The sequence below is a fragment of the Trachemys scripta genome, chromosome 1 (genome assembly GCF_013100865.1).
Source record: "Trachemys scripta elegans isolate TJP31775 chromosome 1, CAS_Tse_1.0, whole genome shotgun sequence".
NCBI lineage: Eukaryota > Metazoa > Chordata > Testudines > Emydidae > Trachemys > Trachemys scripta.
In genome coordinates, this window is record NC_048298.1 from 108,985,886 (window position 1) to 109,013,740 (window position 27,855).

General features: G+C 46.7%; 2 protein-coding genes across 5 annotated transcripts in view; one reads left to right on the forward strand and one right to left on the reverse strand.

Annotated features, from left to right (window-relative positions):
- The window catches only part of IL17RA (interleukin 17 receptor A), a 45,738-nt gene extending 28,709 nt beyond the window's left edge, over positions 1-17,029 (forward strand). For 2 of the 4 annotated variants that reach the window (XM_034781198.1, XM_034781189.1), the window contains exons 4-13: positions 1,803-1,927; positions 3,401-3,527; positions 5,918-5,965; positions 6,055-6,215; positions 8,652-8,738; positions 9,170-9,248; positions 9,346-9,360; positions 11,248-11,349; positions 11,585-11,614; positions 12,274-13,781. In XM_034781198.1, coding sequence (XP_034637089.1) covers positions 1,803-1,927; positions 3,401-3,527; positions 5,918-5,965; positions 6,055-6,215; positions 8,652-8,738; positions 9,170-9,248; positions 9,346-9,360; positions 11,248-11,349; positions 11,585-11,614; positions 12,274-13,781 — 2,282 coding nt within the window. Of the gene's footprint in view, positions 1-1,802; positions 1,928-3,400; positions 3,528-5,917; positions 5,966-6,054; positions 6,216-8,651; positions 8,739-9,169; positions 9,249-9,345; positions 9,361-11,247; positions 11,350-11,584; positions 11,615-12,273 lie in introns of all 4 variants that reach the window. The other 2 variants (XM_034781175.1, XM_034781181.1) reach the window with 2 other exon arrangements.
- Positions 17,030-22,002: 4,973 nt separating this feature from the next.
- Positions 22,003-23,627, reverse strand: TMEM121B (transmembrane protein 121B). The gene has a single exon (XM_034781211.1). It carries the CDS (start codon positions 23,469-23,471, stop codon positions 22,035-22,037), a length of 1,437 nt encoding a protein of 478 aa, XP_034637102.1. The 5' UTR covers positions 23,472-23,627; the 3' UTR covers positions 22,003-22,034.
- Between the last annotated feature and the right edge of the window lie 4,228 nt (positions 23,628-27,855).

Genomic DNA, 27,855 nt, shown 5'->3' on the forward strand with positions numbered 1-27,855 from the left:
ATTAGATGAGTAAAAGTTAGTGCAATTGTCCCTCCCTCATTACTTAATCTGCAACAGAGATTAAATGCTGCTATTAGAATGGAAGGGCAGCACTTAATGTGGAAAAAATAAAGCACAATAGTGGTGCTTAACTTTACCAAGATGAGGGTAGGCTCCCAGTGCAGTTGGTGTCAGATAAAGACCTGCAGTCCAAAGCCCTAAACTGGGATCGCTATAGTCTGATTTTTTTTTTTTAAACAGGTTTATATTTCATAGATACTTTGAAAATCTCAACTACAGTACTGAGTGAGGTTTACTCTAAACTGATCCTGAATATGCAGATGGATCTTACAAACTAGGTTTACAAATGTGCACAGACTGATGGCAAGAGGAACTAGCTAGAAAACATTCCATTTACTAGAAGCTAAGAATTGTTTAAGGGTTGGAGAACTCATAATAGTAAAAAGATGTGTCTACAAAACCAAAAGTTGGGGAAGGCCTAATGGAAAGGAGGAGAGGGAAAAGTAGACTTGTATTTACTCTGCCTTGACCGACTCCTAACTTGTACTATTCATAGCTTTATATTCCTTCTTGTACTATGAATAGTACAGGTTAGGAGTCGGTCCAGGCAGAATAAATGTCACTTTTGTGCAGCTGTCTTGAATCCAGTGCAAGTTTCTTCCATTTGGGATAATCAAATCCAGTTTTTGTAATCCAGACTTCCTACATGCATCTGTGTCTTGGTTCTCACCAGAGGCTCTGTAGCTGGGTGTCTTGTGAAATTCATGCTAGTGACAATAAGGGTTGGTGTGTGGAAACATTGCAGGTTTTGCCTTCCAGCTTTCTCCCTTCACTCTTCAAACATAGTTGATTTTCACAGTCTTGGGAAATCCCCTTTGTACACACTAGTCAGCCTAAACTGACCGTTGCTGGAGTCAGGATGAACAATACTAGGTGTCTGCTGAGTCAAGGGTGCACTCCAGAGTTGTCTGAGCACTGGTCTAATCACATTTTTGTACCACTATAACTACATCAGTTTATCAGAGGGGTAGCCGTATTAGTCTGTATCCACAAAAACAAAAGAAACATTTTTTTAAATCAGTTTAAAAACAGATATAGTTAGAGGGTTGTACCATTTTAATTTGGATGCAGGTATAAATGTGCTTATATTAGTATAACTTATTTCTATACATTTACAGAAATAAGCTATTCTAATACAAGTACCTTTTATAACTGTAGTCTCCCCTCCCCCCCACCTCCCACTAGAGGGTGGTACTGCTTTAACTATGCTTGTTTCTAAAATGATAGTTATAATGGTACAAAAACTGCGGAGACCTGCCCTGAGATGCAAGGCTGGAGGACCGGAGGGGAGGGACTGGTTATAGCACTGAGATACTCTGAGGTGAAGTTGGAGGGTTGGATTTATCTATTAGACGTACTTTCTGCTGCCTGTTCATGCAGCTCAAGTGCATTTTGCATTATGAATAAAATGGGACTTCTCAGACTCTATCATGACCCCCACATTCACCTACTTGCAGCCAGTCTCCTTAAGATCCCTCTCCAGAATCTTTTGTGCCAGTTCCCATGGCACTTCATTTAAGTGCCCCACAAACTGGTGCAGCAGTTTATGGGCTGCTCTTGTCATGTGAAGGTAGCTGACAGCAAGGGACTTAATAAATCAGATGGGATAAAGTGAATGGGAGTGGACCTGTGACATATCCCAGGAATGCTGGCAATCTCTGGGGGTGGGGTGAGGTAAAATCTTTAGATTTGGAATTACTAGAACAAAACTTTAACCTCTCCCCTTCACTCTCCCCCCTCAGCAAGCATTCAGTATCTCCAGGGAGTGGAGCTGGCTGTGCTACAACTGAACAATAATCAACAAATCTGTGCCCAGTTTGACTTTCAGAACAATCTGCCACTTCAGGTCCGTCCGGATGGAGGCCGGGTGAGTAAAGAGGGCTCTGACAAATGGTTTTCTAACCCACAGCTTTGTTTCCTATTTACTCAGTCAAATAGCAAAGCTTCTCCATGAATAGCACAGAATGCTTAAACAGGAAGGATGGCCTTGTAATTAAACCAGTGAACTTGGGACTCAGGAAGTCTGGATTCAATTTCCACTCCCCCCTCGATTTCCTCTGTGACCTTGGGCAAATCAGGTATTCTGTGCCTCCGTTCCCTGTCTGTAAAATGGGGACAATGTCAGTGCTCCCTTTTCCCACCACTTCTGTCCTTTGGATTGTACCTGCCCTCCTGGGCAACTGGGACTATGTATTACTAAGGGCTAGTCTACACTGGCAATGCTAAAGCTGCGGTGCAGTGCTGGGAGAGAGCTGGCGCAATGTTCTAAAAACCCACCTCCATGAGGGGTGTAGCTACCAGCGCTGGGGCCGCGGCTCCCAGCGCTGGTGCACTGTCTACACTGGCAATTTACAGCGCTGAAACTTGCTGTGCTCAGGGGGGTGTTTTTTCACACCCCGAGTGAGAAAGTTGCAGTGCTGTAAATTGCCAGTGTAGACAAGCCCTGTGTGTGTGTACATTATCTAGCAGTGGAGCTTCTGGATGCTACTGTAATACAAATAATCTTGGCAATCATTGCTTCATCTATGGTAGTCATGGAATTTATAGCATAATTTTAATTCACTCTTTCCTTATGCCCGAAATCTTTTTTTTTTAACCACACCATGAAGGAAAGCACTGGGATAAGGGGGGGTCAAAGTCTTTCCCCACCCCTTCTCATTCATTAAGGTCCTTATTCAGAGAGAGGCTGAGTACCCACAATTTCTACTGAAGACAATAGTATTTGCAGGTGCACAGTACCTCTTAGGATCAAGTCTAAGCATGCTGTGGAGAAAAACTCTGGCCTACAGGAACATAGTGACCATCTCCAGAATTTTGACATCTTCACTGACGTAAAGAGCATTGTGGGTAATGATATAGAAGTGAGAAACACCAAGGCAAAGCAATTAGCTATCCATATAAATACGTACACGTACAGAACACTGCAGAATTTATTCTGGCTTGCACAATTTCACTCATACAAATTGTATTGAAGGGTATAAATACTTTTTTCCCCTTAGCTTCCCCATTATTACTAACCTCTCTTCAACCTGGAACATAACTGAAATCTTTCCAGACAATTAAGTGATTTCTGGGTTATGATTCCCCCATTTCAGCCCAGAGTTTCCATATAGTGATTTAGACCTCCCCAAAAGTAGCCTTACCCTTCCCATTCTGAACAGGCACATGGAGATGGGGCCAGGGGAATGCTGGACAGGTGTGATTAGCTTGGAGTCCATGTCTCACCCTAGCTGCCAGAAGAGATGAAGAATGGGGGGACAGAACAGGATCAGCTATTAATTTCAGTGCCTTGACAAATCAGTTGTCTGGATGAAGACCCTATCCTCATCCTCTGTTTCAGTGGAACTTCACTTTCAACCGCTTTGAGGTGGAGCCAGGCCAGATGTACCAAGTGACTGTCCATCATCTGCCCAAACTGAGCACCAGTGGAGACCACAACTGCAAATCCACATCTTACACGGTGCCTGGTAAGGGGTCCTCTGATGCTTTTTACTAAGCCTTCAGCTGGAAACATCAGTTTGCCAGTACTGAGAATAGGATTGTTTCGAAGCCAAACTGGAATATGACTCCTGAACAAGCATAGTTAGGGAGCCAGATTGCTGAAAGAATTGTCAGACCTGCTCTCTTCTCCTACTTCAAAAAAGTAAACGTTCAGTTCATGCTTTTACAGTGCTACTGTGGTTCCTCTGCAAAGTACATACACCCGGTCCTGTGCTGCAGCACACCATACCCTTAACATCCAGACTTTCAGAAGCCTATATAGTTAGTGTCCCATGCCCCAAAAATATAAGGCTCTGCTTGGAGAGTAGAGTGCAGAGAATAAACTTTTCCATCCACAGGAGCCACTGTTACCTAGAGTGAGACGTGCAAAAGCCATTATGTGTTCCCTGAAAAGCTGAGCTGAAATTCTGTGGTCCAGTTCCTGGATTTTGCAGGGTTCCAATGTGGTAAACTGGAAATTCTGCAGGAGTTTCAGAAGTTTTTTTTTAAAAAATTGAGATTCAGAATTAAATATGAAAAATAGCCAAAACAGTAGCCAGTCTGGGCGACCGTATGGATTCTGGAGTAAATGCATTTGTTGGGTGTTTCTGCTAAAATGCTCAGCAGTGAAATAAGTGGAAGTGACTCCTGTTGAGGTGAATGAGGTAGCTCACACCTGTGAGCTAATCTTTCAGGCTCTCTACAAACTCAGAAACAGCACTGCATGCGTTTCACTTTGTCAGTTATCTTGACAACCAGGAGGGCTAAAAACATAAGCCAAAATTTTCAAACGGAATGCCTAAAATTAGGCTTCTAAAGTCATATTTAGGGAAAGATTTTCAAAGGCAAAATTGGAGATAGGCAGTCAACTCCTGGTGACTCAGTAGGGTGAGGTACCGAACAGCCCTTTGTGCCTTTGAAAATTTCCCCCTAAAAAGATTTTTCACAGCAACTCCACTGACTACACTGGCCACTTTTTATTTAGGCTCCTAAAATTTGATTTAGGAGCCTAACTAAAGCACCTAGGCTTGAAAATTTGCCCACAATTTATTTTAATAGGAGTTTAAATTCTGAACACAGTTCTGCTGCAAAGGATGAATTTGGTAGTGAATCTCTAGGTGTGAAATCACGAAACTCACAGGACCCTGAGTGTGCAGTTGGGAAAGCAGGGTAGGCTCTAGGTTTTCAGATTTATACTTGACTCTTACCAGTTGAAAATAGTGCCTCTTACTTCCGTCCTCCTTTGTTCCCATAAATCTTATATTGTGAGGTGGAACTGAGCAGCAGAGCTCCCTGTTGATTGGGGCTTGGCTTATGATTTGTGGGACCCCAAAATGAAAGTCAGAGGTTCAGGTTATGAGGAGTTTTTCCCTCTGCTGGAGGATAGAGTAGGCAGTGAGTTCTTCCTTCCTTTCTCCCTCCTCCCTCCACTGGAAGAAGATCAGACTGGGTTGAGAGTTATAGAGCCCAAGTAGTCAGTTGGCTCGTAAATGTTTGAGGCTGGGCCAGCCTGCTTGTTGATCTTCACAGACTCAACAATCCAATCTGCCAAGTCAAGCTCAGAGAGAAACAAGGTAACTGCAGAAGAATGTCAGTCAACAAGGGTATTCCAGCTAATGGAACCCCGGGGTAAACTCATTGGAGATGGTGGCAGGACATCTTTGGTGGAGGGGTCTGTGGCTGTGAACCTCTCTACTTCCCGAGATCAGTATGAAATCACAACTCACCTCTTTAGAGCTTAGTACACACCTCCCTCTTTGCACACACCTTCCCTCAGCAAAGGCTACAGAATAGTCCAGGGGTAGGCAACCTATGGGATGCGTGCCGAAGGTGGCACACGAGCTGATTTTCAGTGGCACTCTCACTGCCCGGATCCTGGCCACTGGTCTGGGTGGCTCTGCATTTTAATTGAATTTTAAATGAAGCTTCTTAAACATTTTAAAAACCTTTATTTACTTTACATGCAACAATAGTTTAGTTATATATTATAGACTTATAGAAAGAGACCTTCTAAAAACGTTAAAATGTATTACTGGCACGCGAAACCTTAAATTAGAGTGAATAAATGAAGACTCAGCACACCGCTTCTGAAAGGTTGCCGACCCCTGGAATAGTCCTTTACCACTTGAAAGTTTTGTCCTGGAATGATCCATAAAAACATGACCTGAGTAGAGAAGATGGTCCACACTTGGACAGCAGTGATATACTGCTTTTAATTATTGTGGTTAGTGACTAACAACTTTGGTGATGGCCTCACTGAAACAAAGGGCTCCATCCTTCTAAAGTAGACTAAAAATGAGAAAATGTGTGTTCAGCACTCTGAATTTAAGTGTAACATTTCTGTGTCAAGACCTAACACACTGTCTTTTTGCTGCAGATTGCTGGGACCCTGTGATGAAAAGAACCATGCCATGTATGAAGACTGGTAAAGTGGGTCTGTCTCAGTCTGTTAGAGCTGTGGGAGTTGAAAGGTGGCCCATTTTGTAATTCTGGGATATTTTACACTACTTGCAGGCAGCCTGTGGGAGCCCAGTATTCATGGCAAAAGTCTAGATGACAATTCTCTGTTGGTGAGTTTTAACCCAGGGATGGAGTCAGCCCAATACCGGATCCATGTGACCAGTTTCACAGATGATGAAAAGCAATGTAGAGAGACCACACATGATATTTATGAGGTAACCATCTTCCCTCTCACACTTCTGCTGCCACAAACCAAAACTGAAACCACTTTTCCACATTCGCTCAACAATCGGCATGAGCCCCAATCCAGAGACAGCTCATGAATACAACTGAGCAGTTATTTCCTAAGAACTATTTTTGCGAATTTATTTTGAATTTGCTTGGGGAATTTTACTCCTAGGGGGCGGGGGAGTGAAGGATCAAGTTTCAGAGAAGAGCTACAAAAAAAATTAAAGGATTAGAAAATATGCCTTATAGTGAGGGACTCAAGTAGCTCAACCTGTTCAGTTTAGCAAACAAGATTGAGGGGTAATTTGATCAGTCTAGAAGTACCTACATGGGGAATAAAAAATTCACAGAGGTCTTCAGTTTAGCAGACACAGATCCAGTGGTTGGAAGTTGAGGCTAGACAAGTGCAAACTAGAAAGAAGTTGCACACTTTTAACAATGAGGGTAATTAACCACTGGAACAATTTACCAAGGCTTGTGGTGGATTTTCCATCACTGGCAGTTAATTAAATCAAAGTTATATGTTTTTTCTAACCGATATGCTTTAGTTCAAATCGGAATTAATTCAGAGAAGTTCTGTTGCCTGTGTTACACAGAAGAGCAGACTAAATGATCAGTAGTCCCTTCTGGCCTTATCTATGAAGTTTGACTCTCAAAAGAAGAACCCCAAATACCAGTGTTAGGGTCTGCCCATCCTGAGGAACTTGTGGAAAAAAACTCCTGAAAATTGACACTATTTCCCATCCCCACGGCAAGGGTTTAGCTAGCAATTGTGTATGTGTGGTCTGTCCCATTCCTTCCATTTCCAGCATCCCATTTACTCTGTGTATTGATGCATACTAGGATCACTAATGTGGCACGTACAGCTAAAAATATCTGGCAGAGGTATAAGGCCCTGCCAGTTGTCATAAGTAGGGCTCCTTGTTTGTCACAGAGGTCATGGAAGTCACGGATTCCATGATGTCCTATGACCTCCATGACTTCTGCAGCAGTCGGTGTAGCTGACCTAGAGCCACCCAACCAGCTGGCCCCAGAGACAGCTGTTCAGGCAGCCCTGGACACAGCCACATTGGCTGCTGCTAGAATGGCTCTGCAGCCAGATGCTTGGGTGGCCTCTCAGCCAGCCGCAGCTCTGGTAGCCCCGGGGCTCCCCCCCCTCCCCCGGCGGCGGCCAGAGCAGCAGTGGGCCCCCTGGGGCGCTCTACCCCTTGGCAGGGGCCTGAGCCATAGCAGGCCACCGGCTTTTCCCCCCACAGCGCCCCCCGCTCCAAGATTCAATCATTGCTATTTTTAATAAAAGTCATGGACAGGGACAGGTCATGGGCAAAAAACAAAAAATCACGGCCCCATGACCTGTCCATGACTTTTACTAAAAATACTCATGATTGAATCTTAGCCTTAGTCACAAGGAATATTGTCCCCGAGGATATCAGTTGTATTCCATAGTCCATAGATGTCAATCACTTGCCTGGGCAAAACTTTTTGATTAAACATTTTTTGGTAAAAAATGAAAACTTGGAGATACCAAAACATTTTGAAAATTTGTCAATTTTGAATTGTTTCAGGTATTAAAAAAAAAAAGTCCAAAAAATCAAAACATTTTGTTTTGACACTTTCTAAACAAAATTCTTTGAGTTTTTTGTTCAAAATTAGTTTATTTTGAAGCGTCCTTTAATTTTATTTTAAAATAAACATTAAAAATGCTCAAATTAAAATAAAATGTTTTGTTTGACTTGAAACCATTTTTTCTTTTTTTTTCTTTTTTTTCAGAATTGCGAGCGAACCAAAAAGTCTGTTAGCCCATCTCTACTTAGTACATGTATTCAATTAAGGGAGTATTATAACTAAGGCTAAGATTTTTGTCTCAGATATTTTTAGTAAAAATCAGGGACAGGTCACGGGCAATAAAGAAAAATTCATGGAAGCCCGTGACCTGTTCCTGACTTTTGCTAAAAAAATATCCATGACAAAATGGGAAGGGGCTGGGCAGATGCCGGGTGGCTGTGAGTTCCAGGGCAGCCCCCAACTACGGCTGGAGAGCTGCAGGGATCCCCCCCTGCCCACAGCAGCTGGGAGCTTGGGAACACTGCTTCCTCAGGTGGCAGGGTACCTCACTGTGGGACCCTGCCGCTCCCAGCCAACAGGGCTGAATTCATAGATTCTGTGACCTCCGTGACTAAATCGGAGCCTTAATTATAACATGTATGTCCCACTGCTTGTTGCTGTGGGACCCTCACTATATTATTCTTCTGTAGGGCTGCTCTCCGCTCCTATTAAAATCTATTATAAACACTCCCTGTGCCTAGCACCGTAACATCTTGTGACCCACATACTCCCACTGTTCTCATCCTCATTTTCCCTCCCTTCTTCAGAGCTTTATGCCATTTTCTTCTGCCTTTCCTTGTAATCCTTTTGTCTGTTAGACTCTGCAGAGTGGACAGCAGCACCGTGTGAATGTCACTGTCAAAATCAAGGAGAACTTAAAAGCCTGTTGCAGATACAAAGTACAGGTAGGATCTCAATTCTTTTCACTCAAGGAAGGAGAGGGAGAGTGGTGAACAATCTCTGAATATTAGGTTGTTTGTACAACACGGAGTTCTGTCCATGACTAATCTCCAGTTGCCCACGAAAAATTATGTACACTTCTGAAAGAACATCATACACATCGATGAATTCTCTGTAGACAGTGGTTCGTCCTTGCATCATTTTCCCCATACTAATCACTCCTGAGAGAGACTGGGACTGACATAGCTGTAGGCACCTCTAATGGCCAGTTCTTGTCTGTGTATATGGAGTAGGCCCAGAATCTGTAATCCTTTAACATCTTGAAGAAAAAATGGGATTATAATCTTTGTCTCGAAATTTGCAGTGGGAGACAGGGTAAAGCAAGTTAGTTACTTCCAGTACTGTTTTCTGATTTCCTGATTTGTTTCAACTCCAGATTCAACCATTCTTTACCATGTGTGGCACCGACTGTTTGAGACATCCTGCTGTCATCCCATGTCCCTCAGTTGCTCCACGTGAGGACTCTTTTCCTCTACATTAGATTTGCATTATTTTATAGGTGATAGCTGAGCCTTGATCTAACTTTCTGTTCTATGTTTGATTCCTTTGCAGCTACATATCCTGCAGGTAAGACAATAACTCATTCCTATTCCTATTAAAATCTTCCTTTGTGGTTATTTTACTCTATATGTAGTATAGATAATAAACTAACTTTGCTTGCATGTGAGACAATACATGCAAGGTGTGGGATTATTCTAAGTAGTCACCCTGCTACACACAGGCGTTAGGTGTGTTCACTCCAGAATGCAGAAATCTAACAGAGCTGTCTTATTTTGTATTCAAAGAGAGAGCTTGTATACAATATATATAATGTGCATCTTTTCTTAAAGGAACTACTTGTTTAGAAGTATGTCTCTTAAAAGCAAAGCAATGTGTGGCCAGGGGGAGCATGACTTACTTTCTGTTTTGCTCAGCAGTTTGAATTTACACAGTAAAAGCTGCATGTGACATACAAGGGCACAATGCAGACTAATTAGCAGCTGTGTCATCCCTGACCAGCAACATTGGGTGCCTTACAATGCCTTGATGAAGTAGGTCACAGTCTTCCAGCACACAAGCCACACCGAGTGTCTGTGTGTAACTGCAGCCTACCAGCCACACTGGGATTATACTCTGCCTCTCACTAGCCTTGGTTATTCTGCATGGTGACCCCAACACACACGCCAGTCTTAGATTTCCCCCCCAAGAAATGTATGTCCTGTACAGCCCAGCCCTCTCCTGGACAATATGTTTTATTTAAATTCCCTTATCTCTTTTAAGGAATAATATGCACACAACTTGCCACCCCAAATGGAGTTTCCGAGACAATTCAGTTAAAACACAATGCATTAGATAAAACAATAAAACAAGTTGATTAACTACAAAGAGATTTTAAGTGAGCACAAGTAATTAGGCATAAGTCAAAATGGTTACAAGAAAAATAAAGACAAAATGCAACTGATGCCTAATTTAACAGACTATGTTAGATTCAAAGCACAGTTTTTTTCACCACATGCCTTCAGCAGTCTTACTGTTGACCAAACTTCTTGGGTCAAGGACCTCTTCTTCCCGAATCTAGCAAATGCTTCCTTTGTTGCTTCAGGTGCTGGGAATGGGCAAGGGGCATGTTTGTCCTTCCTTTTTATAGTTTCAGTCCCCCACTTGAAAAACATTTCCAGCTGCATACCAGGAGACAAAAGGTGTATGGGGAAGGATGTTCCCTGCTGCTTTTTCCTCACCTGTTGGAGATTCTTTTGTTTCTCTTTCTGCTTGATGTCTGTTTGCTTTGCTTAATATGCATTTAAGCAGCAAACAGGCCTGTCTTAAACAAAGGAATATTTGCCAACTTCTGCTTGGAGCATGTGGTGTTAACACCACACAGTGGAATCTTATAAAGTCACAGACTGTTGCCACACACATTTTATCAGGACAATACTGATCAACAAACGACGAATTTTCAAATTATACCTTACTAAACATGCCTTGCACAAAAATTATTACAGTTATGTGTAGGGTGTGGACACAGGAACATTCTGTGTCAGCTTGTCACATATTTTAATATATATGTGTACAGTTTGGGTGGTTTTTTCTACTGTTTAAAATCCTCTTATCAGGCTGTGATAGCTCAAGCAGCTAAATGGAATCTTTCCCAAATTTCCAAAAGAATTTGCCTCTGGTCTGAACAAACATGAGACATTTCATCCCAAAGGAGTTTAAAAAAAAAAAAAAGAGAGAGAGAGAAAGTTAAGCATCTGAAAATAGGAATTGAAGCGTTCTCAGCCATAACTGCAGTGTTGCTACTTTGGTGCTAGAAGGAGGAATTAGTGAGTTTCCTTCTTCCTGCTACTTCCCAGTATTTTGGGGGACAGGGTGCTGCTGTTCAGCTGACTTCTGGTGTTCAGTACAGCATTTCGTTGCTGGATGAGACTCCTTGGCCATGTAAAGTTGTCTTATTCTGCTCTTCTTGTGCCATAGATGATCCGATTATGTGGCTATACTGGTGTATCACTGGCATCTGCATTTTACTGGTGGGATCAATCATAGCTGGTGCTATTTACATGACCCGAAGACAAGTAGGTAAGGATGATGTCAGCTGGGGAGTGAGACTCAGAGGCACGTTTATGCCGCTCCCTCATTTCTCTTCATTTACTTCCCTGAATCCTTGTGTGATGCTCTGCGAGCAGGGAACTGCCAGTACAAACTTTTCCTTCAGCCCACTGTAAGGTGTTTGCTTTCTGGCCTTTGAAGGGCACAATCTAAAAACATAATTCAAATTTCTTTAGCTTTGACCATGTATTTTTTTCTCTTTCAGGCCGCCAGCACAGGAATTATAGCAGCCATGGTAAGAGATACTTTCTATGCTGTAGGAGAGTCCCTTCATGCTGCACATTCTAGGAACCTGCCTTAACTGCCCTTTGGAGTCTATACTAGGATTAATTTGCTATTGATGTTTCTTGATACCAAAAGATTGCTCTGCAACTTTAAAGCTGTTCTCTTTAACCAAAAGGGACTTATGGGACACTAGCAGCCTTGGACAGAGAACAACCCAGGTGTGAAGCTTTTGCCTTCCCCCAGGGGGCTGCTGCTTTATCTAATGAAATCCTTTAGAAACTATGGATCTGCAAATGAGATGAGAATGGACTGTGACTACATTTGTCCATCTGTGTGTCCTAGAGCTAAGCTTGATTGCTTGGGGACCTGTCAGGACAGGGAGCTCAGCTTTCGCTTGCGGGCTTGAGGAGGGCTTTTAGAGTTGCTTGGCTTTTTCACTAGAATAAAATGGTGGCTGAGAGAGCGCTCTTTCTTTTTTTTGCTTGTGGTAGAACATCAGGAGAGGGAGGGGAGGGGCCATGTCTCTGGCTTTGTGGAGGTTGGATCTTGCCATGTTGTATTTATCTGTCTGGTGTGTCCTTGGTCAGCTAATTGCTTCTGGATTACCCAGATACTGCTTCAGCAAATGTTATTGGAATGAACAATTGTACTCTTTTCACCTTTTTTCAGAGCTGTTACCTCCACAGCTGACTCCACCATCCCTGAGGCCCCGGAAGGTTTGGATTGTGTACTCTGCTGACCACCCACTCTATGTAGATGTGGTACTGAAGTTTGCCCAGTTCTTGATCACAGTCTGTGGTACTGAGGTAGTCCTGGATCTGCTGGAAAAGCGTCAGATTTCAGAGATCGGGGCCTTACCCTGGCTTACTCGACAGAAAAAAGAAATGGAAGAACTATCTTCAAAGATCATCATTTTGTGTTCTCGGGGCACCCGGGCCAAATGGCAGGCTATGCTTGGGAAGGAGGGAACAGCTGTCTCTCTCAAGCAAGATCAAAGGCAGCCTACTGGAGACATGTTCACTCCAGCCTTGAATTTGATCCTGCCAGACTTCAAGAAGCCAGCTTGTTTTGGCATGTACATAGTCTGCTATTTTGAGGGCATAAGTGAGGATAAGGATATTCCTGACCCATTCAATGTCACATCCAAGTACCAGCTGATGGACAGGTTTGAGGACATTTACTTTCTGATCCAGGATATGGAGAAGTTTGAACCAGGGCGGATCCATCAAATCCAGGAGCTCACCGCTGAAAACTACGCTGAAAACTCCAATGGCTGGAAGTTGAAGGAGGCAGTACAGACATTCCAGGAATGGCAGGCAAAGTACCCTGATTGGTTTGAGAGAGAGAACACCTGCTCAGAAGATGAGTCTCTGGACAAGGAAATACTGGAAGAATTCATGCCGGGTAATGGAGATGTAATTATAAAACAGCAGCTGCATGTTCAAGAGCCTGATCCCAATGGCTGTTGTGCAGTTAGCCTCCACGTGAATGAAGATGAGGGTGGAAATTTTAAACTGCAGCTTCAGCTTAATCCACAGGGGAATCCAACTTCCCAGACCCTGACAATTCCCATGGATCAGGCACCTCCAGTTCAGATGGTGGAGCCAATTTCTATTACAGGAGGTAAAAATGCAACTAGTCATCAGGTGCTGACCAACACAGATTGGATGGAAGGAATCCCTCTGCTGGAGACTAGTGTCCCAATGAGGAACAGCATCATCCTTCATGATGATTTTGGTGTCCCATCATCAGACAACCAGAGATCTGCAGACCACCTCCCAAATGAAATGAGGCAGCAGCTGGAGGGGTTAATGTATTCTCTTTACCAGCAAAGCATCATTCCTTCTGAGCCATCTCTCCGTCAAGAAGATGCTGAAGAGCAGCAGCAGCAGGTGGCTTTCAATAACCCATGCAAAGATCAGAGACAGTCAGTGCAATCAGACCAGGGCTACATCTCCAGATGTTCCCCTTTGCCTCCTGATGATCTGGTGGAGGAAGAGGAAGAGGAGGACCAAGAACAGGAAAACAAGATACCTTCTCAGTATCTCTCTCCAGAGGTCTTGGACAGTCTAAAGAGCCTCCAACAGAAGCTGCTTTTCCAGGAAATTCAGCAGAAATCTGTCTGGGAGCACATGGGTGGGATGATGGACACAGGTCATTGTGCAGCAGACTCTTAGACTCTCTGTCCAGGACCATCCCATTTGAAAAATAGGGCTGGAGGGTGGTAGTGTGTATAATTTCAGCACTCTTCTTCAAGCAGTCTCCTCATCCTTGTAAAACAAGGGTCCTATGTTCTAATCAGTAGGAAATCTCTAACTGATGCATATCACCCGGAGGCAGACTTGCCAAGTGAATACAGTATGGTCCACCTACCTATACCTCTTAGAACACAACTGTTACCTCCCAATCTATCTCTGAATGGAGGAAGATGACAGCAATGTTAGTCCCCTGCATGTGCTGTGGAGGAACTGATACTAAATCTGTTACTCCATAAGAAATCTACTGTGTGTAGAATCCACTGTGAACTAATTACAGGCACATTATTGTGGTCCATCAGGCTGCATCTCTCAGGATGCCTGTCACACCATCATTCCAGCTTATTGTAGAGGACTAAAGTCACAGTTATGGAGGAGAGGATAAAGACTCTGATTCTGATATCAGTTTATTAGCTAAGCTTTATTGTAAATGCTGTAGTAAGTAATTTATACCTCAGATCACAACCAGTGATGACTAGGGCCCTACCGAATTCACTGTCCATTATGGTCAATTTCATGGCCACAGGATTTGAAGATTGGTAAATTTCACATTTTCAGATGTTTAAATCTGAAATTTCAGTGTTGTAACTGTGGGGGTCCAGACCCAAAGCGATTTGTGTGTGTTGGGGGGGAGGGGTGTCGCAAACCTGTTGTAGGGGAGGTCTTGGGATTGCCACCCTCACTTCTGTGCTGCCTTCAGAGCTGGACTGTCCCTCCCCTGCACAGCCAGAGCTAGGAGCCCTCTTGGCTGGGGTGCTCCTAGCAGCACATGGCAGATCGGACACAACTCCACAAGCCTCCTCCAGCTGCAGGAACCTCTGGGGCTGCTGCCCAGTCCCAGAGAGCACCCCACAGCAGGTGGAGGCACCTGCAGCTGGATCTGGTCTCTTCCCCACCCTCCTCCCCAGAGCAGCTGTGCAGGAGGAGATGGACAAGTCCTGTCCCTCCCCTGCCCACCCAGAGCTAGGAGCCCCTTTGCTGGGGTGCTCCTAGGAACAAGGGGACATCAGATTTCACAGGAAAGGGCTTATTTCACAGTCCATGACGTGTTTTTCATGCCATTAAATTGATAGGGCCCTAGTGATGACAGATCCCAGGAGACCCACTTGTGGTGGTACCTGAGTGCTGGGATTGTCTAATGCATTACACACGTTGGCATTGCCGGACTTGCCTGGCCATTAAGCAGCATAGCAGGATGCTGAGCAATAATTGGGATGAACATTTTAAGTGGGTAGTTTTGTCTCCTTGGTACTTTCCCCTCAACCCATGATGCGTGGAAGGCACTTGAAAAGCAGCAACGCCAAAAGAAATGTAAGCTTGGTGGTCACAAAATGGGAGAGGAGCTTGCAGTGTAATTACAGCAGAAAAAAGAATGTGCTTTGGGGCTGCAGATGGTCTTCACATCATAGATCAGGGAGGAAATGTGTTTTTTCTGTTGCACTGATAGTTCCAACCAGGATATTGTGTTCATTTCTGGGCATCTCAATATCAGGAAGATTTCAAATTGGAGATAGGGTGAGAAAAGCAGTAAACACAATTAAGGGTCTGAAAGACTGTTTGGAAGAAAAATGTAGTAGTAAACAGGGCTGTCAATCACATTCAATGGCTGTGATTAACTGAAAACAAAATTAACATGTTAAGCCTGTGGCAGGGGAGCTGAAAAAGCCTCAGCCTGCAGCTCCATGGGCAGCAGGGGAAGGATTAAAGGAGCCCCAGAGTGCAGCTCCCCAGGCAGTGGGGGAGGGGTTGAAGAAGTCCCAGCCCACGGCTTCCCAGGTGGCAGGAGGGTTGGAGCCCTGTGCCCTGAGGGGGCATGGGCAGCAGGTTGCATAGGCTGGGGGAGGCTCTGCCTCCCCAAACAGCCAGGCGTGGTCCCAACCCCTGCTTACCACTGCTCCCCGCGTGCTGCTCCAGTCCTCCAGCCCCCAGTGGTCTGGCTTCCCGCACTCTGGGGTGGGGCGTGCCACGGCCACCCGCACTCTGGGAAAGGTGGGGGCTGGGGCTGTGCACTACCCGCCTTCCCAGTGTTCCAGGGCTGGAGCCGCCCCCCCTGCTGACGCTCCTTTGGGGCTAGAGGTCTAGCCTGGGGCGGGACTGGGATGGTGACCAAGGTGGGAGGGGCTTGGCTCCAGTGGGGCAGGAGGGGGGCCTCAGGCAGAAGGGGTTGGGCTGAGGGCTAGCCTCCCCCGGCCAGCGGTTCACACACTGCCCATGCAAGGGAGGCTGAAGCACCGAGCGGGGTGGAAACCCAGAGCCCCCAGCCCTGCTCCTATATTTGAAAATATAGAAAACCCCCAAAAATATTTACATAAATGGTATTCTATTATTGTTTAATAGTGTGATTTAAACTGCAATTAATTGCAATTAATTTTTCTAATCACTTGACAGCCCTATAGTATGCATAGCTTGAACATATGTTGCCTAAGCGTGGGGAATATAACCAACAAGTGAGGGATGCTGGAGTGAAACCAATGTAAGATGATCTCTGGAGATGTAATTAGTATTAACGTAAATTTGAACAAAGGAAGTTCAGGCTAAACATAGAAAAACATTTCCTAGTAGTGGAGACTGCAGAGTCATCTCCCACAAGTAGTGCTGGAAACTTCATCAGTTGAGAGATTTCAAAACTGGTTTTAACAAACTAGGAGAACACTCTCTGTAGTGAACAATCCAGCATTGTCCCTTGTGGGATCAGCTAGATAGAAAAGTAAACCTATTTAAAGCTGGAGATTACCCCATGCACTGTGGCAGCTTGTTCAACTCAGCCAATCAGGGAATGGCTTTTTGAGGAGTAAAAGCCCACAATCCAAACTGCATTTTTTTCCTCTCCCATTTTGGGATCATACAAGACTCCTGCCTTTCCACCTTGCTAATTGCACATGTTGGACAACAAGATGTAAACTTATGTCTTGCATTTACATGAAGCATTTGTTCATTCCTGAGATGGCTAACTGATTTTCTTCAGCCTATGCTGATTACATCTGAACAACTTCAAGTATTTTGTTTTTCTATGATTTATACATTGGCTTTTCAAATGAAAGTTTTGAGTAGCTATTACTCCACATTGCCATTTCTGCCTATGCAACCAATACAATGATGTATTTTTATAACTGATTGTATCTTGTTTTTTTCTAATTTTCTTTTTTAATTAAAGGAATAATATACTTTCAGAAGATGCTCACACTGAAATGATTAAAGGACCTAGAATGTCCTCCTTCATTTGATCTTCACCTTCACTTCCCCCTTGAACGCAAAACAAAGCACTGAAGTATGAAATTGAGCCAGTCATTAAATGCCAAAATATTCAGGAACAGGGGTGGCCACCTAGGACAAGGGAGCGGGAGGGAAACCCCTCATTGGAAGTTGTCTTCCTCACAACCATACTTGCCATCAGCAGTCAAAATTTGTCTGTGGGATTTGGTTGGCTGAATGTAGGACCATCAGCATCTGGAACTGTCTATCTGTGCCTGTACAGCCACAAAGCAGCAAACAGAAAAGTTCCTGCAAATAACAATGCTGGCCACCAGGAGCTGTCTTCATTTTATGTTTTGTATAGGACCAAACATGTGGGTTGGGGCTAAACAAATAAATAGCACTGGGCTCAACATGCTCTACGAACATTTAGCCCTATGGCCACTGAGGGGGAAATAAGTGTTACTGCTCTTAGAGATGGGGAAAGTAAGGTGCCGGAGGTGCCTTTTTTTAATGCTTTTGCTTCATTGTAAGCCCATGAAGACTTCACAATTACCTGTATGGTTTTTTGTTTGTTCTGGTAAGTCCTTTTCAAGAAATATCTTAAAATGTGCTGAGCTCAGAATACAAGTGCTGCCTGAACTGTGTTCTTGACTTGCTTATACCCTTCTCAAGTAGTTGTCCTTTTGGGTTGAAATTTCTCATTTGGCTCTGAGTGAGGAAGTGAAAGTTGAAGAAAATCCATTGTCGCTTTTAAGTAATCAAATGGGGAGGGCAAATAGTTTGAGTGAACGTTTTAATGTAAACGTGCCCTGCAATACCCATATCAATACACTGATAAGAAACTCAAAGGGAAAGACACACACTTGGTCACAAATGTCTAATTTTATTTTAAGAACAATCTCATTTATTAAAAAATACAAACTCAGATTGATGCTAGTGGGATGCCAAGCTGCCTTGTGCCACAGGCTGTATCTTTTCTCTAATTTCATTTTCCCCTCCTTCGGGTGATCACCTCTTACTGTTTGCTAGTCTCTTAAGTGAGGGGCATGGACAGAACAACCCCTCCCCTAACCAGTTGAATTCTGGTGCAGGGGTAATCTGCACACTTGTGTATGACAGAATGGATGCTTAGAGGCCTTTATCTTCATATGGTAGATTGTGTTTTAGCAAAATTATTCACTTAAGCCAATAATTAGTGTAGATAGATGTAGGCAGAGAAGGGGGCCTGCATAGAAGGTGGGGTGGGGACAATTTTCAAATTGTGAATATACTCGCTCAGCAGAACAAGGTGAGGGGGTTAAAGAGAGGGGAGTTGCAGAAAGCTATGACAGGCTTATAAACAGAAAAGAAATGTAAGAGCTTTAATATTTAGGTATTGTTTCATAAGTGGTAATACAGCTGCCAATTTTGATTTCAAGGTGCTTCCGTCAAGTCAGATATACTAACAAAGCTGCATGTTTGCCAAACTGCTGCTAATTAGGTTGGCGGTGGGAGGAGGCCAGGACACAATGGCAGGTACTAGGAACAACTCCATATACTAAAGAGAATAAAACTTCTACAGAGCAATCTATAGCAAAATATATATATATTCTGGATCTCTTAAGTAGGCTCAACTCGACTGTGAATCAGAGAACAAATGTAACCTTAAGAGTAATGCACTGCTTATAAAATCTTGTCATGTTGATACTAGATTTAAAAAAACCTGCCATCTGAATAGTTAAATGTCCAATATGCCATTTTCACACCAGTGTCTGTCTGGTGGGGGAAGGCACTTGCTGTTGAAACAGCAGTTCCATTGCAATTGATATCTACGGTGAAGTAGTATCAAAGTCAGAGTTATATTAACAATTCTGCTGTGACTTCTACTGTCTGAGCTGTATGAATATGTGCCAGTGACTTAGGGGGGCTAAATTCTTCATGTTTTGTATGTGAGTTTAGCATGAGTAAGAACAGCAAGGTTTAGTTCTGGCTAAGGCAGCTTTTCTCTCCATCTCTTTTTGGTAAATTGGTCTACTCTACAACGTGGCTGTTTGACTAGAGGGAGTGGAGTACTCTTAGTTTAGGGTACTGATTCATTACTGTGTGAATGGTACATTGGTTTGTTCTTTGAGTATGTTAGTTTTCTGTTTAATATTGACTATTTTGTTGGGGGAATCCCTATGTGCATGCAGGCACACCTGCCAGTTCATTCTTTTGGCCAAGAAGCTAGCATCCCCTTGACATATCTCAGGTCACAGAGGAAAAGTCCACAGTACTTAGTTTTACAATCACAGTCACTCACAGCACCAAGATTGTCCAGACAAATAAAAAGTTACTGAAGAGAAGGCCACGGGCCAGAATTAACAATTGCCCTTAACAAGCATTGTGTTCAGGGCTCAGATAAAAATAAAGCACTCGTGGGAAAGTTAAGCCTAGTTCTTTGCAGCTACATCTCCCCCTGCCTGTTCTTCCCAAGCTAATCACCCCAGCAGCTGCAGCTCTAACAGATGGACACTTTAGACCTGCCCTTTCTGAGCCAGAGCTGGGGGCTGCCATAGTGCTAGGGACAGAAGAGCCTAATGGCAATTATACAGTTCCACCCATGGGAAGCAGAGGGAAAAGTCCTCAGCCTGTAAACATTTTGTAATAACAGTGTCTTAGAGAGTAGGACATCTACCCTGCTCTGAGAGCAGGGAGGTAGTGGCAGCAGTTCTAGTTCTAGTGCCATGACTTCCACTGAAGTCCAAGGGTTGAAGGGAGGAATGTATGTACATGTATGGGGAAAGTCCCAAGTGTGGTGTATAAGTCCAGCACAGGCTTTGGATAGTGGTTGGTTGCACTTTGTTCCCTCTTCTAACTAGGCCGGATGGGATTATAACCCTTCCTCCAGGAATGCAGTCCTATCAAAGAGCTGTGAAGAGGAAAAGTTACCCTTCAAACCCTGGCAGGTCCTACTTCAGTTCTACTGGTTCCAGATGCAGCTACAGATGGGTAACGGGTCATGCCCTAAACTGGGCCAAACTGATTCATGGAATTTTAAAAATGAAGGACAGCTGCATTTCAACAAGACCAATTGCTTTACAATTGACTCCTCTACCCTCAACCCTTTCCCCCATGCACATGGAGAACACTGTGAGATACACTCTGGGACTCTTTCACAGGGAGCTCATTGTAGCACTTCACTTTCCATGTCTGCAAATTAAATGAGGTTCAGCACCTAGTCCACTCTAAGCAGCACCAAGATTCTCCTGCTGGGATAGAGGGGAACAGTTCACAGGCTGCATCCTCAGCTCTAGGGGTAGAGTGTCCACCTACCTACAGCCACTCTTCCCAGCCTGTCTAATCTCAATGGAGGGTGCCCTTATTATCCACATAAGAAATAAACACTGATCCTTAAAACATGCATATCCACAGAAAAACAAGACCCCCAACACACAGATGCTGCTGCTTGAACAAGCAGTTGACCCTGTTCTCACCGGAAATAAACATCTCAATCTGGAAGGGCTTTAGGCCCTGAGCCATGTCCGTTTCAGACTCACTTGTGTCTTTAGCATATAAAGTGAGCACAAGATGCAACAAGATTCAAGCACAGAGGTAGACATTTTCAACAAGGGGAAGGGTGGCTCCCAGGATGGCTCCCCTTTACATTTGCTGGTCACCACCCTATTCTGAGAAACTCCCCCAATTGGGGGTTCAAAGTCTCTTCCTCATTTCACCTCGGTGGGTGGAAAACAGAGGTGGTACTTTTGCAGGATACAAGCTTAAAAGCAAACCTCCTCTTTGTGGTCATGTACATGCAAGGAGCCAGGTCTCATCACCACTTAGTCTCTGCTAAAGTCTCTCATCATGACCATCAGGAGCTGTCAAAACTGTCCACTGGTCTCCATTGCTTAGGTGCTGAGGAATAATGAAGAAACAATGAAATCCCCGTTGCCACTGAGGATATGATGCAAACATAATATGGCACACACTTTCCTGGGAAAAGCTTCTGCGTTATTCCCTAGGGATAGTAAGTATGATCTCTGGGTAGACTCCACTGATGGATTTGTTCAGGGAAAAGGGAAAGAGAAATGAGGTGTTAAAACTAAAAAAAAACCTGTGTCCCTCACCTGCTCTTAATTGCAATGTCAGTGATGTGAGGACCCTGAGCAGCAGGCAGAGCAGTTCTGCCAGGGAGATGAATAACTTCCCCTAGTGTAATGGCAGTATTGCTCTGTGACGTTCGGCTGCATGGGGAGCAGCTTTGCCTGTCAGGAGCAAAGGACTGGTACGGAGAATCTGACCAGTTTCGAGTGGTAGGTAGGTAAGGCAGGGGATGGTTGGGGAACCTCCCTCTACCCTGTGATCTCTGGGAGGTGGGTAGCCCCCTCTTTATTCCCCAGTCCCCATAGGCAGTAGTGTTAGGAGGCCTCTCAGAGACAGGGGAAGAGTAAAGAGAACCTGACCAGTTCTCAAGGCTGGGAAGGAGGCAGAGGCGTGTGGATCTCCCCTGTCTGTGCAAGGAAGTTGAGTTCATGAGGGTGGCCAGGGAGCAGGTTTAGCTGGGTAATTTCCCTCTCCCCTCAGTTCTGGAAAGTTGAGCTCACAAGATTAGGAAAAGGGTAGAATTTAGGGGGCGAGGATAGGTATGGGGGTAACCTCCTTTCCCCTCAGCACTATGTGACCAGCCATAATACTGGTACAGAAGCAAGGAGGTTGGTAGTAAGTGCAGAGGTCAGTGCTGGTTATGTAGAGGCGAGGGCTTGGGGTCTGGGTATGAAGGGCAAGGGATGGAGGTAAGGTCTGGTAAAATTAAGCCCTCTGTCCATCCCCACTGCTTAGGGTTAGGTGTTACTAGGTGGCAAAGTGGGGTTGGAGGGGGCAGGTGAATAGAGGAGTGGGCTGAGGGGGCAGGGTTCCTGGGTGCAGGTAAGTAGGGGTGAGACGAGGGTTCCTGGCCGGAGAGGGGAGACAGGTGGGTGGGGGCAGGGGTCGGGCGGCCCCACGGCCCCCCGGCCCCGCTCAGTTCTGGGCGCTGACCGCCAGGGTGTTGACGTAGCCGTGGGGCCCCATGTCGTTCTCGGAGATGCAGTGGCTGAGCTGGGCGGCGCCGGGGCCCGGGCCAGGGGCCGCGCTGTACTTGGCGCCCCCGGCGGCGGGGCGGAGCAGGCAGCAGGTCTCCATGGCCTCGAGGCCGCGGCAGGCCAGGAAGAAGAGGTTCTTGAGCATGAAGATGGAGAGCGGCTGCTGGTAGCGCAGCAGCAGGAGGCAGCGCAGGGCGAGCAGCGGCGCGTCCAGCAGCCCGGCGGGCAGCAGCAGGTGCAGGGCCAGGCGGGCGGCGCCGGGCGGCCGGGCGGCGCTGAGCTCGTAGAGCCAGAGCACGGGCGAGGCCAGGCAGAGGAAGTAGACGGCGATGAGCAGGTAGCGCAGCGGGCCGGGCAGCGGGGCCAGGCGGCCGGGCTGCAGCACCAGCTCCAGCAGGGTGAAGCTGTCCAGCAGGTCGAGGCAGGTGGCCAGGAAGGCGGCGGCCGCGCGGTGCTGCGGCGGGGGCTGGGGCGGCAGCAGCAGCTGGCCGGCGCCGTCGGGGCCGATGGCCCGCAGCAGGCAGTAGAGCAGCGGGGCGGAGAGCGCCAGGGTGACGCGGAAGCCGGTGGTGCCCAGCGGCAGGCGCAGCTCGATCAGCTCCAGGATGGAGGTGCCCAGGATCAGCGCCGCCTTGGGGGTGAAGGCGATGGAGTAGATCAGCCAGGCCAGGTGCGCGTAGGCGAAGTCCCCTCCCCGCAGGGGGCCCCCAGCCCGGCCCGCGCCCCGGCCGCCGTGCGGGGGGTGCAGCAGCAGTGGGTGCAGCGGCGGGGGCGGGGGGTGACCCGGCGGGGGGCGCTCCCGGCGCCGGGCCCGGCTGTTGCGGCAGAAGAAGATGCCCCAGCCGGCCGCCAGCACCAGGTCGGTGGCGATCCAGCTGCACCAGTAGAGGTCGGTGACGGCGATCAGGTAAAGGTCCAGCAGCGCGCCCTGCCCCAGCAGCAGCACCAGGGACAGCGCCTTGTAGCCCCAGCGCGACCCGCCGGAGCCCCCGCCCGGCCACAGCAGCCCTCCGGCGGTCGCCGCCGCCACCGCCCCGGCCGGGCCCGCGCCCCCGTACAGCTCCCCCGCCGTCATGCTGCAGCCCGAGCTGCTGCTGCTGCTGGAAGCCGGGGAGGAGGCGGCGGGGGCCGGGGCGGCCGGGGCCGGCACCAGGGGTTTGCTGATGCTCTCCTCCTCCTCCTCGCCCCCGCTGCTGCTGCTGCTGCGGGCCCGGGCCGAACCCGAGCTGGAGCCCGACACGCGCCGGCTGCGGCCGCCCAGGAAGAGGGGCTGCAGGTCGGCGGCGGGGTGAGCGGGCGGCGGCGGCGGCGGCTGGAAGGAGCCGGAGGAGGAGGAGGAGGAGCCCGAGCGCTGGTTGGAGACAGCTCGGTGCATTGTCCTCCCCGGCCCCAGAGCGAGGGGCCCGGGCCCCGGCCGCGCCCCCCGGCCGGCGGCACCGAGGGTTTGGGCCAGGGGCTGGAGGGGGCCAGCGAGAGCGGAGCCCCGGCCTGGATCCGCCGCAATCCCGGAGCTGCTCCACGGGCGAGAAGCGGACTCCGGAGAAAGCAGCGGCGGCTCCACGCGCGAGAGAGGCGGGGAGCTGCGAGGGGGCCCGCGGGGGGCGGGGAGAGGCGGAACGAGGAGACTCCCCGAGTGAGTGGCGGGGAAGCTGAAGCAAGGCTGAGCCTTCTCAGGCAGCTCGGGTGGGTGGGTGCGTGGGCTGGAGCGGAGAGAGGCTGTGCAGCCCGGAGCAGAAGTGTGTGCTGAGCCCAGGGTCACAGCCTCAGCCCCCGGGGAGAGGAACCCCCCACCTGGCTGGGCTGGGAGCACAAACGCTGCAAATTGCTCCCCTTGGTCTGTAATGAACACCAGGCCCAATCCTCAATTAGCAAATGCCTCCTCCCCCTGACTGCATACACGTGCCACTGCCAATAGGTACCTGTCACTAGGGCTGAGATCCCATGGCCACATGACAATAGACAGACAGCGGAAGTCCCTAGTGCCACGGCTAGGGCCTTAAGAGCGCCACAGGGTTAATATTGATCTGGTGCAGCCAGGTTGACCGCATGACCACTGCCAGTCCTATCCCCTACTGACCTCAGTCTGATTTTCAGCGCTCAACATGCAGGGACTTTGTCTCCAAGGAAGGCAGCTGACCAAAAAGGGCCTGCCGGTGGTGGCCAAGCATGACTTCAAGCCTCTTGAGGCCAGTTCTCAATGCTACAGCCCTATTACTGATATAGAAAGTCAAACCATCTTATACCCAGTAGTCACTGCTGGCAATGCTTATGAAATAACTCTAGCCTCCTGCTATATTGTTTAAGCGACGTCCATGTTTCAGATCCATATAAGAGGGTTGGAAGTACACAGGGTTGATAAATCCATGTTGTTTCACCTTCTTTTGGTGCCAGACCCTAGGCAGGTCCTTCCTAGCTGAGGCTGCTAAACCAATTCTCCTTAAGATATCTGTGCTCATTGATGATAGTTTACTGCAGATGGATGAAGTCAGCCAATAAGTCTGTTAGTCTTTAAGGTGCCACCGGACTCCTTGTTTTTGTGTATACAGACTAACATGGCTACCCCCAATACTATTTCCAGGTTGTCTGGGAGCACAGATGCTTTCTATCACAATTTTTGCACCAACATGCTGCGTTTTTGTTTTTGCCCAAGAAATCCTTAGCCCAAGGGCAGCTGCCTCTTCTGGAAGCTTTCTAGTGCTTTGAGATCATTTGTGTCCTGACCAAAGATGGTAACCCAACATCAGCCGTGTCAGTAAAAGAGCTTGAACTGATTGTTGGACTGATATTTGGTTTAGGTTTGACACTAGAGCTGGGTTGAAGCACGGATGTGACCTGGTCCCCAGCCTTGTTCTGCTGTACAAAGGATTGGCGCCTTGAACATATCACTGCAAATATTGGTATAACTGTCAGAGCAACCACATGACAAGCTTGTCTTAAATTACTTGTATAGCCCACAGGCACTCTGAAATCTGTCTGGAGCAATGACCCACCCCAGCTTCTGCTGCATTTGCTCATAGGTGAAGGGAAAAAGAAGGCACCTTAGAGCTGCCAGGAAGTGGTTTAGTGGTTACAGAAAGAAGTGCGTCAAGTAAACGCCATATTTCCCAAGTAAATAGTGGGTTTACCCGAGTTTCTCCTCGCTACACGACTGCTGCAACATTTCATTTGAAGACACACGGTAAAGGATTTCACCTAGCTCAAGCCTCCTTAATGGAAGGCCAAACTCAGTTTTTCTGCCCAGAAAGTGAGCAGGTCATGCACACCACATTCTGCCCCTCCCTCCATGCTCTGTTTTGCGCTAATATGTATGTTTTTTCTTTGTGTAGCCACTGCATAGTCACACTTATGGGGATTGACGCCTCCTACTGTGGAATCTTCTGGCCTGCAGTGGTCATTGGGCCCCTCACCCCTCCACAAGGCTACCCAGGGTGGTAAAGGGTGGCAGGGGGAGTGTCCCCAACCACTGCTCAGTTTCTTTGTAACCGCTGAAGGTGCAGTGAGCTGACACTCTTCCTCATCAGTTTTCTTTCTTTCTTTTCTTCTGCCCTCTTAGGACTATTTTTGGTCTAGTTAGTTAGCTTGGCAAATACAGTACTACAAATTTCTTTATCTAGACAAAGAGGAAATGTTACCCAGCCAGCATGAGTATCATCTGAACCCACAGATGCAAGAGGACCACCTCACAAACCCTTATGGTTGAGGGAGTCTCCCCAGGCCCATTCGACTAAGTCTGGCAATGTGTAAGTCCAGCATAGGCTTTAGAGTTCTGCTAGCTTAAGCGGCTGTGTCCTTGGCTTAAGCAGTGGCCTGGTCCCTGGATTTTATCCAGCTGACTGAGCCTAGCACTCAGATTCTGGCACAGTCAACACAGCTCCAGGGTCCCCAGATTCCTCTGGGCCATCATCGCTTGGTGCCAAGGTGCCTGTACCAAAGACATGGCAGCAAAGTAGCCAGCTCTATGCAAGCTAGTGCCAAGGTTCTGACATCATTGACTCTAGTGAATCAGAAGTCATTGGGTGCACAACATGAGTGTCACTAAGGTCCCCAGATCCATCCAAGCTGAGGTTCACCATGATCTCTGGTGAACCACTTGATGAAGTGGTCTGCCCGTTATATACGGCATACTGAGATAGTTCTGGGGACACTGAGTCAAGATTTTGGCATTAGTGACCAGTATACCACTTGCCTGAAGTGTCCAGCATCAGTAAAAGTGGTTTTTAGTCCCTAGATGTTTGGGATCCTCAACTGAGATAAAGGACACCAGTTGCTTGGGATTACTGGTGAGTAGTGCTTTTCCTCAGCCATGCAGCAGGTGAAAAATTGCTGCCTATAAGATGACATTGGCAGTATATCAATCACTTATTTTAATGAGACAAACTCTGTTATATCAGGCCAACCACTTACGAGTATCCATCTATTAGCAGCAATTTTAAAAAGGGAGCAAACCCTGGTATCCTGATCTCTTGTACCTCAAATGTCAGCATAGTCATGCAGGTATCTGTATTCATGTTGTAGCTGAACTTTGGTCCATAAACAGATGCCATAATAGTGTAACTGGGTAATACCTTTTATCCAGGTTGTGTCTGTGGCCACCATATGACTGATTATAAAAGATACCACCAATTCTTGATAGTACTTATACCTGAGATACTTATGGTTCTGGTCATTCAAGATGTAAAAGGCAAAAGTAACACATGCTTATCATGGAATTCATAAAATCATAGAATATCGGGGTTGGAAGGGACCTCAGGAGGTCATCTAGTCCAACCCCCTTCTCACCTCCCTTAAATCAAAAGTATTATTTCCAGATAGTGGACTTAGATGGTCACTTTGTTCGCTAGCCTTTTCAAGGTTTGTGGACTCTGTAGAATAAACTATGTCCAGGCAGATTCTTTGAACAATTTTGTACACTGACACAAATGTCTTAGTTAGCTCTCAGTTGGGCATTATGTGTGCTGTAAGGGGCGAAAGTCTCACCTGAGTCTCACAATTGTCTCCAGTTCTGAGAGCAAACATGACACAGTGTCGTACTTTGACTGGAATCAGGAGAACCTCTGAATATTCCCTCCGATCCTGTTGGTTCAGGAGCTCTGCAGATCAGATGGGATGGAGCCAAGGTTTTGTCACTAACCATAACTATTCTTGGCAGCATTGTTTTTCAGACAACCTAGGTATAATGTTAGCACCGCTGTCTAATATATTGGATCTTTGCCTTCAGATTAGGGTAAGTTTACCCACCTGAGCATGAATTTTCTCAGGTTGACACCCTGACACTTGTTTCGCTGACAGGCTTGATGATGATTCTTCAGAAGTCTACAGGGTCCTATTGAAAAGCAAGAGCTTTTGACCCAATAAATCTTTCTCTATTGCTTTTAATGTTGCTAGCTATTATACTTTGAACAGTGAGACCTGTGTATTAGTTCTACCAGTTGCATGGGTTGTGAATTCAGCTGGCACTCTGAAAATCTCGGGGCACCAGTCCTCACCCACTATGCAATAGTTTATGGATGGGTTGCTCCATATACCACTAGTGTTGCTTGAGGTAATTGTGTTGTCTTGATGGCTGCACCAAAGGCATCTGGATGTTCTCAGCAATGCACTTGGCTGTGCTATGGGTACCATGTGTTGGCTATATTCATTTAGCTACCCTGAAGGTATTGCCTCCAGTGCATAGATCATTTTTGCCTTTTGATTGGAGTTTTGTTTCCCAAAGCTTTTGGGACTTGTGGTCTGCTATTGATCAGAGCATTATCTGTCCC

What these genes read in the sequence shown, in the direction of transcription:
- TMEM121B (XM_034781211.1), bottom strand. Translation starts at nt 23,471, where the DNA reads ATGCACCGAGCTGTCTCCAACCAGCGCTCGGGCTCCTCCTCCTCCTCC.